This window comes from Zasmidium cellare, assembly GCF_010093935.1.
Source record: "Zasmidium cellare ATCC 36951 unplaced genomic scaffold M409scaffold_1, whole genome shotgun sequence".
Taxonomy (NCBI): Eukaryota; Fungi; Ascomycota; class Dothideomycetes; order Mycosphaerellales; family Mycosphaerellaceae; genus Zasmidium; species Zasmidium cellare.
In genome coordinates, this window is record NW_022986945.1 from 749980 (window position 1) to 763614 (window position 13635).

General features: G+C 51.1%; 8 protein-coding genes across 8 annotated transcripts; 5 read left to right on the forward strand and 3 right to left on the reverse strand.

The window, feature by feature from the left end:
• Positions 1-119: 119 nt before the first annotated feature.
• Positions 120-897, forward strand: M409DRAFT_48616 (uncharacterized protein; the record flags this gene model as incomplete). The annotated part of the gene is made up of 4 exons (XM_033810993.1): positions 120-233; positions 302-377; positions 433-520; positions 573-897. 4 exons carry the CDS (start codon positions 120-122, stop codon positions 895-897), a joined length of 603 nt encoding a protein of 200 aa, XP_033674563.1.
• Positions 898-1223: 326 nt separating this feature from the next.
• On the forward strand, positions 1224-1678 carry M409DRAFT_15952 (uncharacterized protein; the record flags this gene model as incomplete). The annotated part of the gene is made up of 2 exons (XM_033803421.1): positions 1224-1379; positions 1436-1678. The coding sequence occupies 2 exons, from the start codon at positions 1224-1226 to the stop codon at positions 1676-1678; spliced, it is 399 nt and encodes a 132-aa protein (XP_033674564.1).
• Positions 1679-2607: 929 nt separating this feature from the next.
• Positions 2608-4228, forward strand: M409DRAFT_48617 (uncharacterized protein; the record flags this gene model as incomplete). Its single annotated transcript, XM_033810994.1, has 6 exons — positions 2608-3013; positions 3076-3263; positions 3324-3580; positions 3642-3727; positions 3780-3887; positions 3942-4228. The coding sequence occupies 6 exons, from the start codon at positions 2608-2610 to the stop codon at positions 4226-4228; spliced, it is 1332 nt and encodes a 443-aa protein (XP_033674565.1).
• An 866-nt stretch (positions 4229-5094) lies between these two features.
• Positions 5095-5562, forward strand: M409DRAFT_15954 (uncharacterized protein; the record flags this gene model as incomplete). Its single annotated transcript, XM_033803422.1, has 1 exon — positions 5095-5562. One exon carries the CDS (start codon positions 5095-5097, stop codon positions 5560-5562), a length of 468 nt encoding a protein of 155 aa, XP_033674566.1.
• Positions 5563-5847: 285 nt separating this feature from the next.
• M409DRAFT_48619 (uncharacterized protein) lies at positions 5848-6774 on the reverse strand (the record flags this gene model as incomplete). The annotated part of the gene is made up of 4 exons (XM_033810995.1): positions 5848-6053; positions 6112-6519; positions 6571-6648; positions 6702-6774. The coding sequence occupies 4 exons, from the start codon at positions 6772-6774 to the stop codon at positions 5848-5850; spliced, it is 765 nt and encodes a 254-aa protein (XP_033674567.1).
• Positions 6775-7893: 1119 nt separating this feature from the next.
• M409DRAFT_48620 (uncharacterized protein) lies at positions 7894-10390 on the reverse strand (the record flags this gene model as incomplete). The annotated part of the gene is made up of 7 exons (XM_033810996.1): positions 7894-8476; positions 8533-8586; positions 8641-9186; positions 9239-9557; positions 9613-9938; positions 10034-10136; positions 10324-10390. 7 exons carry the CDS (start codon positions 10388-10390, stop codon positions 7894-7896), a joined length of 1998 nt encoding a protein of 665 aa, XP_033674568.1.
• An 838-nt stretch (positions 10391-11228) lies between these two features.
• On the forward strand, positions 11229-12535 carry M409DRAFT_15956 (uncharacterized protein; the record flags this gene model as incomplete). The annotated part of the gene is made up of 7 exons (XM_033803423.1): positions 11229-11342; positions 11398-11509; positions 11569-11649; positions 11697-11861; positions 11910-12177; positions 12224-12424; positions 12478-12535. 7 exons carry the CDS (start codon positions 11229-11231, stop codon positions 12533-12535), a joined length of 999 nt encoding a protein of 332 aa, XP_033674569.1.
• Positions 12536-12743: 208 nt separating this feature from the next.
• M409DRAFT_15957 (uncharacterized protein) lies at positions 12744-13380 on the reverse strand (the record flags this gene model as incomplete). Its single annotated transcript, XM_033803424.1, has 2 exons — positions 12744-13090; positions 13143-13380. 2 exons carry the CDS (start codon positions 13378-13380, stop codon positions 12744-12746), a joined length of 585 nt encoding a protein of 194 aa, XP_033674570.1.
• Between the last annotated feature and the right edge of the window lie 255 nt (positions 13381-13635).

Sequence of the window (13635 nt, forward strand, 5' to 3'; positions counted from 1 at the left end):
TCCCCAGAGCCAGCCATGTTCAAAGGCTTTAAGGCTGCGACCGAGAGAATGATTTCGCGACAGCGCCCTCCTGGACTACCGCATACTCCAGATCACGGCGCATACTACTGTGAAACACCATGGAGGCATTTCACGAGCCTGATTCTGCCTACGGGTCGGCCGAATTCGAATGGTCTTACTTCTGTCAAGAATCGCACAGCAAGTTGATCCCGACTATTTTCGATGGCGAGAAGGTCAGTAGAGATGGAGCAAAGAAGACACCAAAAGGACACCATAACATGAGATCTTACCATGTCTTTAGGATTACGCGTTGTTCGATTACGCTTTTATCGATAGTAGAACGACCTCGAGCTACCCCAATGTTACAGACTTGTCTCGTACGTCACAAATTTCACACTGTCCAGCCGACCTTATAGCTAAAATGCGGCACAGCGAGCTCCAGTGATCCCTCCGATCAGGGTGTGGATGAACGTCGAACCAAGCAGCGCGAAACCAAGCGCAAAGCGCAGAACCGAGCCGCGTAAGTCAATCAAATAGTACTCCGCCATGGCTCTCACACCATTGCTGTCTAGTCAAAAGGCATTTCGTGAACGCAAACTGCAGCAACTGCAGCATTTAGAAGAGGAGAACTCGGCCCTACGCCGCATGGTCGAAACCCTTGGCAAGGAGACGGAGGGCCTGAAAAATCGCATTTTGGAGATGTCCGCTTGCCCAGGTATGCGAGAAGAATTGAATGTTGGTGCTCAGAAGCAGCGGAGGGTAGACGAAGCTCAGGAGCGGCTTCTCTCGTTGGAGAAAGACTTGATGGCCAGCCATACCTCGCAACAGAAGTGCACGAGCCATGACTGTCTTATACTTGGAATGGTGTCTTGTATTAGATCACTGGCTGTCAGTTAGGCAAAGAGACGGTTAGAGTTCTTAGTCTGAAGCGGTAGGCCTGGCATATCGCAAGGCTGCCGTCTCTCCGTTGGCTTCGCGAATGGTTTCAAGACGTTTGCAATCTTTGGAGATCGATGTCCCTGTCTACGAATAGCAGCGGCTTGGAGGGAGACATGTAAGAAACGCTCGTCAAACTTCGAAATCAGGACATTCACGTGCCTGTAAAGGTTTACGTGAGCTTCCCTTAGACAAGGTCTTGACGCACTGTTGAACGACTGATTTTCAAAGATTGAGCATATTTGTGCTTTTCCAGACAAACTTGTCGATGGCCCTGCCCCATCCCAATGGCCAAGGCTGCTCGAAGACTACGACGCCGTCCTCAAATCTCTCGTCGACAAGCTCGGCCACCACCCAGCCATGAGCCCCAGCCGACCTTTGCAACTCTCGCCAACTCGAAGAACAAGGTCTACTTCATGTGGAACTCCATCGGCCGTACTCTAGTAATTTCATGCATCTCACGGCCGTTAAAGCCTCAGGTATTGATGGATTCTTGAAGGACAATATCCAACTGAACATGGAAGAAGTAACATCTTTGGAAAGCTTGAGTGCCGTTCAGCAGGCATTGTTCGAGGATGTGATCCAGCGCTCTGTCTTGGCATCTTCACTCATTCTCGACACCAATCCAAGCATGCTGAACAACCTGATCGAGCAGACCAATCCAGAGGCTGCCGGCCACCATTCGGAATCCGGAGACGAAATCGAAGGGGAAGTAAAGACATTGAGCAATGTTGGAAAGTGATTTCGTCCATGAAGTTGCGAGTTTGCGCGTGTATGTGACTGGTCTTCTCAAAACATCCACATACGTCACAATATATATGTAGATCTTGACCTAATGCAATATGTTGCTCAAACGGATCAGGGTCCGCCCAGAGCGGCACGGCTTGTTATGTGGATAGGAGAATCTAAGCGACGAAAGCCACATTCCTTCCCCATTCGGTTCTGCTCAACAAGTCCACTCAATCCCTCTACCGACCCCATTGGGCTTGACAAACAAGCGAGCCTTCCGCTGGCAAAACAACATATTCTACTTGCTCCAGACATGTCTTCCCCGCAATCTCATTTGCCACATGGCTGAACATCCCGTTCCCCACTTCAGTGAATGAGAGTCATTGCCTACAACATGGCGATTGACTCCATCTCTTGCAGACGCCACTCTTCCCCGACTGAAGACGACTAATCATCCGGTGGCAATACTGTAGCATGTCAATCTGTCGCGCTCCATCGATCTTCGATGACAGATTGAATCACCTCTCAACAGGAAATGCAGCGAGACATTGGCTATTGGCACGAGTAGAAGACCGACCGGTCGTCCTCCCAGTAGAAATCAACTGCAAAAGCACTCGATCAAGATCTGTGTTGAAAAAGCAGGTGATGTTGAAAAAGCAGTCGACCACGATCTCCGATGGATCTGATCGAGCCGCGCCTTCTTCTACACATCTCAAAAGAGACCATGGAACTTGGCGCTCAGACCATTCGATCACAAGATTCAGCCCTGCCGCTCTGATGGCTGGAATTGGTACCTGTGTTTGGCGAATCAGCATTTCTGCTTACGCTGGTCTAGAGAGGTCGTTCCCCAGCTTGGTCTTTGCCGGAAACAGCTATGCAGCCTCGCATGCAGGCTGGACGGAGCTTGCCGATACTTGTCGAAAGTACTCAAATGTCTAGAAGATGAGTATAGAGGTGAAGCATAAAGATCCATTGCTCTGTTCGCCTGTTAAGTTCGATCAATCTCGCTCCTCTCAAGCGAAGCCTCCAACGACGACCTCGAACATGAAGTACTCCTTGGCACTCGCCGCTTTCCTGAGCTATGCGACGGCTTACCCTTCTGTCTTGGAAGATCTCGTTGCTCGCGACCGTGGGAGCAGTGGGAGCAGTGGGAGCAGCGGCTCATCCAAGTGTGCTTGGAACAACTACAAGTGCCCTCCAGTGAAGACAGTCGCAGCCGCCGCAGTCATCAGTGCCAAGCGTACAAACTGCGGTCCATTGCCATGTGCTCCATTTAACGCAACGGATCAATACGTGAGCACCACTGGAAAGTATGCCTACAAGCCGCCGGGCAAATCCGACATTCGTGGTATGGTCTTTACCAAGCTCCTCGGATTTACCTTCGCTGACCTCACCGTCCTCGCTCCTCAGGTCCCTGCCCAGGACTCAACGCTGCAGCCAACCACGGCTACCTGTCCCGCACTGGTGTCACAACCCAAGCGGAGACCATTGCCGGCCTCTTCGCCGCCTATGCCATGAGTCCAGATGTCTCTGAGCCTCTCGCTATCATCGCCATAAACCAGTTCGGTGACCCGGTCGGCCAGCGCTGGTCCATTGGTGTAAGTCTAAACTGAACCCCGTCCCTTCGTCTCCACATTACTGACAAATGCTTCACTCAGGGTCCCATCCGAGGCGTCGTCAATCCAGTAACACAAAACTCTGGCATCTCGTACAGCCACAACAACTACGAATCCGACGGCTCGCAAACCCGCTGTGATGCTCCCGTCACCAATGGCGACGCACATAGCCTCGTTGTTTCTCGCTTTGCAGACACGTATATCAACCGCCTTGTCAAGGGCCGAGGTGCTGTGCCTGGCACTGGGTACGGGTACACACTCGACAGCTTTGCGAAGGACTATGTCTTCAAGTCTGACTGGTAAGTCCAAGTACCTCTAACCAAATAACAATGAGCCCCTGATGTTGTGCTCTTTGTATAGGTCCATCTCGCACAACCCACTCTACGTCTCTGCGCCCTTCGCAGGCACCATCGTTGCACCAGTGGCCTACCAATTCATCATCAACTGTACGTCTAAGCAATGACATCCCATCTCGCTAACTGACACCCCTCCCCACAGTCATGAGCAACCACAGCGAAGCCAACCCTAGTGGTTGGCTCTCCCCCGAGGTCTACAAATCCTTCTTCGCAATCTCAGGCAACTACCCCAACTTCAAATGGAATCCAGGTGTGTATCTCCACCCACATCCCTATCACCTGCCCTTTACTGACCCCTCAACAGGCCAAGAACGCATCCCCGACAACTGGTACCGCCGCAGCTCCCTGACCCCCTACGACAACCCCGCCGCCTTTAGCGACCTAAGCATCGCTGGAGCAGCATACCCCGACTCCCTCAGACTGGGCTGCAACAATGGCAAAGTCAATACATATGTGGCTGGTGACCCGACTCCTGTCCTCGCGGAGTTTCAGACGCTGGGGTTTGCTGGCAACTTCAAGCAGTTTGCGCCAGGGAATCAGCAATGTCCTGGGAATGCTTACAACCCTATTGGGCCGACGCAGAATTATTAGGGTGGTGGGTTCGGTTGTGTTGAGGAATGATTGCGAGGAAGTATCGTGGCGATGTGGTCAGGGCATTCAGAGTCGTAAGAATGGCAGCATTAGTGTGCTTTGCAGTGTAATGATGAATGTTCGTTCTGTCGAATGACAAGTTTGCTGTGAGAACCCCTCGTGTCAACTTCCTCATGTCCTTCACCGCGATCGTGACGGAGGTCAAGCAAATATTCCTTCAAATTCGACTGAGACCAACTGCCATCAGCAGTTGTTTTTGACAGACGAGGTGGACTACGCACGCGTGTACAGAGCGTCACATGCATACGGAAACCGGAGACTAACCCTGATCTCCAGCGCTTTGCCTTTCGAAGGCAATTTTTCCCACATTCTTTGCTTGCGAAGGCTAGACAGTCGTTATTGCTGGTCAAGCCGTTCCCTGTATGCATATGACGCTCTGTAGTAGCAAGGTAATCATGAAAGCATTCTAACGATCCCCCATGACTGCCGCCCGCCTTGTATTTACGCATGCCCTAATAGCAGCATGCAATGTCCATGATCACGGCAGCATGTGACGTTAAAAAATCAAAATCCGCTTGTTGTGTCACAAATAGCAATGATGGAGACTGTCCCGTGGGTAGTTATACATTCTACAGCTGACAATACCAGCATGCAATGTTCGTGGTCACAGCAGCATGTGACGTTAGGAAATCGAACTCTGCTTGCTATTCCACAAACCACAATGGTCAAGACTGACCTTGGGGAGATACAAATTCTACAGCTAACGTTAATCTGATCTCGATACTTTTTGCACGACCACCAACTCCATTCTCCACAGCAAAGTAATCTTCATTGCCAGCTTCAACCTCAACTCAAGAACCTCAACCATGCAGTCTTCAAAGAGCACCGATCCCAGCAACCCAACCAATCCAACCGACGATGCACAGCCCCCGGCAATGCCAGAGCACTCCTGTGCCACGCTCGCACAGGCTGTCAAGATCCTCCAAGACGGAGTAACACGTATGGATGCCCTCGAAAAGAAACATGGCTCCACCCTCCGGTCCAATCTTTACGAAGTCGACCCCGAAGTCCATAGGGACATCGGCGCCAAGCTGGATGAGATTGAAAAACATGAACTCTCATTCTACGATTGTCTACAATTCGAGAACGACACAACAGTCATATACGCTGGGAATCGGTTCAAGTTCGAGAGCCCTGAGACTGTTGTGGAGTTTGTCAAGGCCGCAGAGAAAGATTTCGAGCCCAAATCGGACAACTTTTTGGTTACGATGCGGCGGTGGAAAGCGAGTATCTGCGACCGGGTCAGTGCCCCGAGCAGTACCCCGCAAGGCTGAGCTCACTTGTGCAGATGGGGTTTCAATGGCGTCGGCGGAGTAGCGGTTGCGTTGTTTCAAGTATGCTGTTTGGCATCTCTTGTGCTTCTTTTCTGCCACTTTTAGTGCTAATTGTGTATCCATTGAAATCTGCGGGTTTATTTCAATTGAGAGAACTCCCACCTTGTAACTCTCGCCACATTCGAGAGCAACTCTCGTAGGTGTTCCTCTGAGCCGCAACGTTCGTATCAAGTATCCGAGTCCTGGAACACACCCTACTCGCAGCCCATAGACATGGGCAGATACTCACTGCTCTACCTTCACCAAGCGACCCCAAACTCTCGGGAGCAGGTTATAGGGCCGCTCGGATCCCTCATCCCTCCCAAGCTCAACAATATCCCAAGGTCCGGCGTTCATGATCGCCGTCTCGACGTCAACGCCCATGGCGCAGCCACCCAAGAGAGGCGACCAGATGATGTTCCAGAGACCTGATACATTCAGCTGACAGAAATCTGTAAGGTATAGTCGGGCTTGACTTACGCTGCACATAAACGGTAAGCCTGTCCTTACTGGCGGTATGCTCCCAGAACAAGAACTGGCCACCGGGCTTCAAAAGCCTGTGAGCCCTTTTCGCTGCATTCACAGCATCAGGAACCGAGCACATCACCTGCATGCAGACTATCGTATCGAGGCTAGCTTCAACAATGCCGTGAGCTTTCAGTGCCGCTTCGTCCTCAAAGGAGGCATTGATGGTCGTGTAGATTGGCCGAATTTCAGGCAGGCTTTCGACCTTTTCTTGCAAAGCCGGAATGATCTCCGTATTCGGCTCAATGCCGTAGACGTGCGTGAGCGCTTTCGCATTCATTCGGGGAAGTTGGGTCCCGCAGCCTGGGCCGAGCTCGAGAGTGATTCCGTCAGCCAATGCGACGTAGCGGGGGACGGGGCTCAGGTCTGCTTCGCATTTGGCGAAGTCGTGGCCTGTCACTTTGTATCAGCGTTTCGTTGCTTGCGATGTCTGATGCGGCATACTGAGAGAAGTGTATAGTTTGGCGAATGTACGGTCCAGGAGGTTGCTAAACCCGTCGGAGAAGAGCTCGGCGAAGAGGCCTGTCGGGATGAGTTAGTTTGTGGTGTGGGTGTGTAAGTGGCAGATTGGGTACATTTGGCGCCGATCCAAAGCAGCATCCATCGCTCTGTGTATGAGGCGAAGCGTGCTTTGATGTCCAATGCCATGTCTGTGTCGTCAATATCAGAAGTTGTTGAGAGTCTTGTATCTGCAATTCAATGTTCAGCACTGAATCTTGCAGAGCGTTATCTTACGATACCTCTGTGCTTTCGGGTGTTGAGACTGAATGATTTGTGACCTCGCAGAAGAGCTTGGCAAGTTGTAGACAGAGCGCAGTACTCAAAGCGAAGTGCAGCGTGAGTGGGAAAAGCGAAAAAAGCCCAGGAACGCAAAATTCGGGGGAGGAGCTCGATTCTTATATCTGTGGCGTTACATCCACGCGGCCCGGTCTGCAGCTGAGCGCCAGGGTTGCATCGTCTAAATCCGCCCTCTCCTTCTCGCAAAAATGCTGGAAGCAGAGATATCTGCCAAGGGCTGTCAACTCTCGAAACACACTCGAGATTGTGCCTGACTTTTTACATGCCATCACCAGCAGGCGTGATGATGGCTCGCAGTGCATCTGTCGAGCGATATGAGGTTGTGTTTTGCGCGGGCGCTCTTCGTGCTGTCTGTGAAGAGCCCATATCTTCGCAATGTCGCAACACTCTCACTATATCTCAAGATTTTCGAGCGTGTGGACAGGATGCGTTCTCAAAGCTGTGCATCAGCTTCACAAGTCTTCAGCATTCGCAGTCGCTTCTGCATTACCATTGAGAACATTCTGATAATGCGGGGCCCTTCCGGCATGTCTTTTGCGATGTGCGAGAGATGGAGGGAGGGGCGCGACGATAGCAGCCCGCCAGTCAGAGGAGCAGCTGACGTGAAGGGGTGCTCGGGCCGAATTGTTCCGCACAAATTTGCGCTAGCACGGGCCTCATCCGAACCTTCTTTTCGACGTCACCTCTTGATTTTGGTGAAGTCTTCCAGATTTCTTCACATAAACCAGCAGATTTCGGTGATACATCAATCAATTATTGTGCATATTGATACGGAGTCAAGTTAGATTTGGACTTGCTCAGACAGTTTTAACCACTTGTCGAAGTACGTCGTGGCAATGGAGATATTGACTCTGTACGACGAGAGACATTTGATGGAGAGGACGACGGGTCTTGGGCCTGGTAGGCTCATTACAATCCCCAGAAAAGATACAATGATGCTGTTTATTGTCATATATCAGAAATACAAGCTCAAGTAAGTACTCGACCCCACATCCACCAGTCCCAGCACCCACTGGATGTCGACTCCTTCCATACGCCGACTTTGCCTCCACCATTCTCGGCCATACATGTCGAGATGACGTTCATCAAGTTCTTGTAGCACTGATCACCGTCTGGTAATTTGTACTTGTCAATCGGCGAGCACCCACCTTGCACTGGACTTGGAACGACCTGTACCCAAATCTTGCTGTCCGAGTGTTGGAGGCCTGTGCCGGGCCCGGAGTGCTTGCAAAGCGCTGCGCTTGCTGGGGAAATCTGTGAGTTGGATCCATATGCGGCGCCAATGCAATATGCTGGCAAGTTTGTCGCTGGGTCGATGTGCGTTGTGTCGAACCAGAAGTAGTTTGTGGCTGTCCAGCTTTCGGTGTTGTGGGGATCGGCGTCCCAGTTGTAGCCTCCGTAGCAGAATTGGTGGGCAGCTGCTTCGTAAGCGCTCTGTGGATGGACTTGTGGGACGAAGATTGAAGAGATGTTGTTGACTGTAGGCAGGTCGCATGTCACACTCGTCGAGGATGTGGTGGCACTCTCGTAGCCTTTCAGGTTGTACGAAAACCTGCTTCAGAGTGAGATAGTTCTTCAAATGTATTGGTGCAATCTGCGCTGACTTACGTTCCACAGTCATCTTCTGTGCCCCCGCCTTTGTATGCATCCGCGAGCGAGAATCTGGAGCTTGTTTAGCCATATCGAACGGAGAAGACACAAGAAGCTTCGACCTACCCCTGGCAGTGAGAAACAAGCGCTGAGATAGATTTGTTACAGTAATCCACTCTCGAACATTCTCCCGCTACTTCCTTTGGTTTCCAGTCGAAATCAACAGTCCAACTTGGAAACGAGTCCGAATTGAGTGGTCCAGGAGGCGGAGTGCGCTTCTCTATCGCTGCAGTGCGTCTCGATCTGGATTTAAGGTCTTTTGCTGAGAGCTCTTTTGACAGTGCATCAGTCGGCTTCGCTGCCCAATCGCTGCAGAAGCTGGGCATCAGGCCATTGATGAATGCTGCAGCGCTCGGCACTGCGCTGTTGTAGGTGTTGTCGGCGCACGTTGCCACTGCAGGAGTGCTCGATGCAGCATAGTCGGCAGTACCAATTCCTAGACTGTTGAAACCCTCGTCAAGATATCTTTGAACAATCATGTCGATTGAGTAAGTAGATTTCGGCAGTGGCCCGCTATCAGCACCAGAGCCAGTGTACATGAAAACGGTCGGAAGCTTGAAAGCCGCAGTGATTGAAGTGGTAACCGGTGAAGCTACACACTCACCTGTGTCACTACTGGTCTTTAGCAAAGCAATGATGACTATGAGCTTGGTAATGTACGAACCTTGGACTCTGCGTCCCGCTCGAAGTCTGAAAGGTGCCATCAGACCTTGTTGGATATGAGATAACAACGGTGACAGTCGGGGTTTCCGTGGATGCACAAGAGCTGTCGCTGGTCTCAGTCGACTCCTTAGCTTCTGACGGAGTCGCTTCTGGGGGTGGACTCGGAAGTGGCGTTGGTAACGGTCCCCCTGCTGGAGGTATAGGTACCCAAAGCCAGCCAAAGGGAAATATGATTGTTCCGTCCGAAGTTGTTTTGGCGGTAAGACTGCTAAGCAGGGTATTTTGTGAAGCGCTGTAAGTAACAACGGGAGGGGGCGTGCCTTGTTAAAGGCCAAGTCAGCGATAGGTCGTTAATGGGATGAGAAGAAAATTTACCAGCTGAGCCTGTTACTACTATCGTTGGTCCACTAGACAGTATTTCCGGGGTAATGTGAGCTGGCACTGATGGTGGAGATTCGATGCTTGGCTCTGGAACCCACAGAAAGCCGTCATTAAATATTGTTAGGGTGTGGCCATCAGAAGAAATTGTAGATGGCGCTGTTTGAGTGTATCGACTGGCATCAGATACTTGAGAAGCCTTAAAGGTCACCGAGGACGGGCTTGCTGATACCACAATAACGGACGTTGTGATTGGAGTCGGTCCTGGATCAGTAGGGGCGGCAATAACCCCGGTGATCGCGAGAAGCAGCAAGCGATAGTAGCTGAACATATTCAAGAGAAGTGCAAGCGAAGTGAGCTCAAAGTAGATGTTCTCAAGTGTCCAGAACATTGCCAGTTATATGTGAAGGTGGCAAACTTCCATCGTTGGAGTCGAGCCTCAGCTTTCGGCGAAGAGCCAGTGCCGGCCATTGATAGCCGCCATGATAGGCGCTCTTGGATTTGTTGCTTCGCCCCGAAGCCTGTGTGGTATAATATGCAGCAACGCCGCAGAAGGCGCCTAGGTAATCTTGGCAAAACCAGGAATTCGACTGGTCATGGATACACAACAGGTCGGATGCCCTAAGTAAGATCATACGCAGAGAAGCGCGCGTTTGCAGTGGTCGCATGCGTGGTAAGATCCATGTAAGGCCCATTGATGAAGTTTACCTTCCTCTGCCGCAGGCTTTCTTAGCGTGGATCCTTCTGCAGACGAGGGCGGCCTGCCTGGAACCATCTTGGTCCTCTTGTTTCCTAAGACTCAGGTCTGCACAGATAATTTCTCGAGACCTCTCGAAGCGGAAATATAAGTAACGTTTACACTTCGGTCACTTCGCAGCTGGTCAGGCGTCGATAGGTACCGACCTGGACAAAGATATGGGAGGTGACCAGGACATTTTACTTCCGCCATTTGCTTCAGATACCGCAGATATGAAGGCCCTCTGGTCTGGTCTTACGTTCAAGCCGTACGCATCGGACCGGTTTCGTTCTGCAAACGTTGAGGAGGCACAGCAGTAAATACCGCGCGCTTGCCACAGACCATGTCGACTCCAAAATACCAGGATAAGAAGACAAACGAACACAACAAATTCATGGTACCAAGCCCGCCGTGTCACATATCGCACAATTATAGCTATCTACCCCAGGGGCGGATACGTCGCAACCATCATTGGCACATCCCTAAGTTGCCATCCACAACTATGCTTTGTCTCGATGCACCACTTCGCAGAACCCACCAGTATTAGCACTGCCCCCGGTCCTCCTCGCTCGTTCAGTGAACGTGGGCTATTTTGAGATTGGAGATGGTATTTGCGAGAAATATGTCGGCTCGCCAACGTAGCTGTACACGGCCAACACTTTACATATATGGGTATGCCTTCACCTGTCAGTCTCAAGATGCCAGTATTCTTCCATTCTACGAATCATACATACATTCATAATTTTCCCTGCCAGCACTACTCAATAATATATTTTTGGAGATGCGCTTAGTCCCCAGCCATTCATCGCAAGGATCTCTCTTTTTCATGTTATTCGCTCTTCTTGTATTTCCGGACTTGGTATGCGCAAAGGCCAACATGGAAAGATTCTTCACATTCTACCTACCCAAATACTTCCCGTATCGGAACAACAACAACGGCTGCAAAGATCACGCAGACGCACTGTCGAACAGTTACAAAGAAGCTGCCAACGTAAGAACACCCCTTTTCACGTGGTGGCCGGAAGAGTTGACAAGTCATCATTCAGTTGATCGATGCCGCTGCCGCCGCTATTGCGTCTGTAAAGCAGAATCCCCGTCCGAACTTCTTCAGTCGGAAAGATCGCTGGGATTGGGATCGAAAAGCCCAGGCCATGCTTTGTGAGTGTAGCCATCACTTGAAACGTCTCTTTGTCAAGTCTCGCTGATTTAGTCTCCAGCCATGTTTGGGGTCAAAGTTAGCAGTAAAGGCGGACCATTGCCAGAGTCGAGGTCGGACTTTGATTTCGTTGAAGATGCATGTGGTTAAAAGTATCCAACTGACGACTGTGCTGACAACCCTGACCAGATCTTCAACAAGATGAAGTATGGCATGGACAACGACCTCCCGGGAGGGGGGGGGGGGGGGGGGGGGGGTACCCTGGTCTTTATTGCGGTACCGATGGTTGGAAGTTCCTCAAGCCAGAGGACGACGATCCGTATTCGCCAGGCAAAAAGATCTCTGACAAATTGAGTAAGTTATACATCATAACGAACATGCACCAGCTCATATCGGCTCCAGCTTTTGACAAAGATACAATGCAATTGCCGGATGGCGTATGGGTGTTCGATTTCAACTATCTCATCCTCAGAGGTGCGACGTCGACAGATCATACGATGTGCAGAGATGGTGTTTATGCGGAGACACTGGCGCCAAGGAGTTTCATCACGTGGTGTAACTTGGGTTTCGCAAGATTGGGTTTGTCCATTGATCCCAAGGCCGTGAAGGAATTTGACAGACTGGACGATACGCCACGTAAATCGATGTCGCAGACCTGGGTTCATGAGCTGTGAGTCATATCTTGGGATGCGCCTGACGAAACTGACAGCCCACAGTGCCCATTTCTATGGCTCGTATCCTGACGGCCAAGGCCTCCCAGATCGACCAGCGGTCGATAAAGACGGCAATCCAGCCTTGGACAAGGAAGGGCGGCCGGTGAAGACCTACGGCATTCCATTGATCTTCAATCTGGCAAAGAAGGATGCAGTTCAAGGAGCACGCACCGCGGACGCATACGGCTGGTTCGCTGTGGCCATGTAAGTGAAGCAGCGATCGACTCTTGAGACACTTGTTCTAACGTTCGCAAAAGGTACCTCTCAGACTGGAATTGGTCGCAGGGTTTTGCGCATAAGCTCTCTGTGTTTTGAGTTGGTCTGGTCGAGAACGCTAAAGGATGACGCAGCCCCGGCGCGAATGCTTTGATGGATCCGCTGGATACCATCGCTGTAGACGAAGCATATATGTATCCACAGCAGCTTCCTCTCTTTTGAACCTCCGCATAGGCGATGCTATGATGTCTTCGTATTCCATTGGTCTTTCGCATGAGTCTCGTGAGGGGTTCGTAATGCGTTTGCGCTATTCCATGCCCAGCCAAGTATACAAGATGGCGATAGTATTGCGCCCATCGGCGTTCGGGTGAGTTATGCCACGAGCACATCCTGCGAGTTCCACCGGAGGATCGTGTGAGATCATAGGCATCGCCTTGCTCGTGAAAAAGTCGACGTTGTGCAGAAAGCGATATGTGATCAATTCCTGGTTGCCGTCGATCAAGACGAGTTCATGGACTTCAGAAGGACCGGGAAAGCGGTCTTCTATGTTGAGTACGATTTGCCGTGTTCGTGGTGAAGACAACAGAAATGGGTCCAGTTCAGACCAGACGGAGATCGTACGTTGACGTATATCTCTATCGGCGGTCACTCGTGCTTCAAGCTGTCAGTATGGATTGTTCACAGAGAAAATTGACATTGCACTCACCAAGGACGACAACGAAATGGGTCTGCTCGAGATCGCAGCCCCAGAGCACTGTCTTGCACCCAACAGCATTGCGAAGGTGCTGCAGGGAATCGTCCCACTCTGGAAGCTTCTGAAGATCGAATTTGGGATCGATCTCAAGAGTCGTCAAGCACCAATCGTAGTATGGAAAGTCGTAAGGGTATTCTCTGAGGGCTTTGGCGCGAAGCACAGGATCTTCGATGAATGGTGAGTCGGCCATGGATCTGAGGGAATGTCAAGTTTCGGTCATAGTTGCAGACGTGTTGTTCATTGTACTCGCCTGGTCGGCGGCTACAGGCTGCGACACAGACCTTTGCCTCAGGCACCAACTTGAATGTCGAAACGAACCAATCACAAGCCGTCAACCCAAAACTCCTCGTCTTCCCTCGTTCCATCTTTCCATCACTTCTCCTGTCTTGACATCCCAAAAATTAAAAGGAATCGCACCGTCATGGCGGACCACTATGGCGCTGCT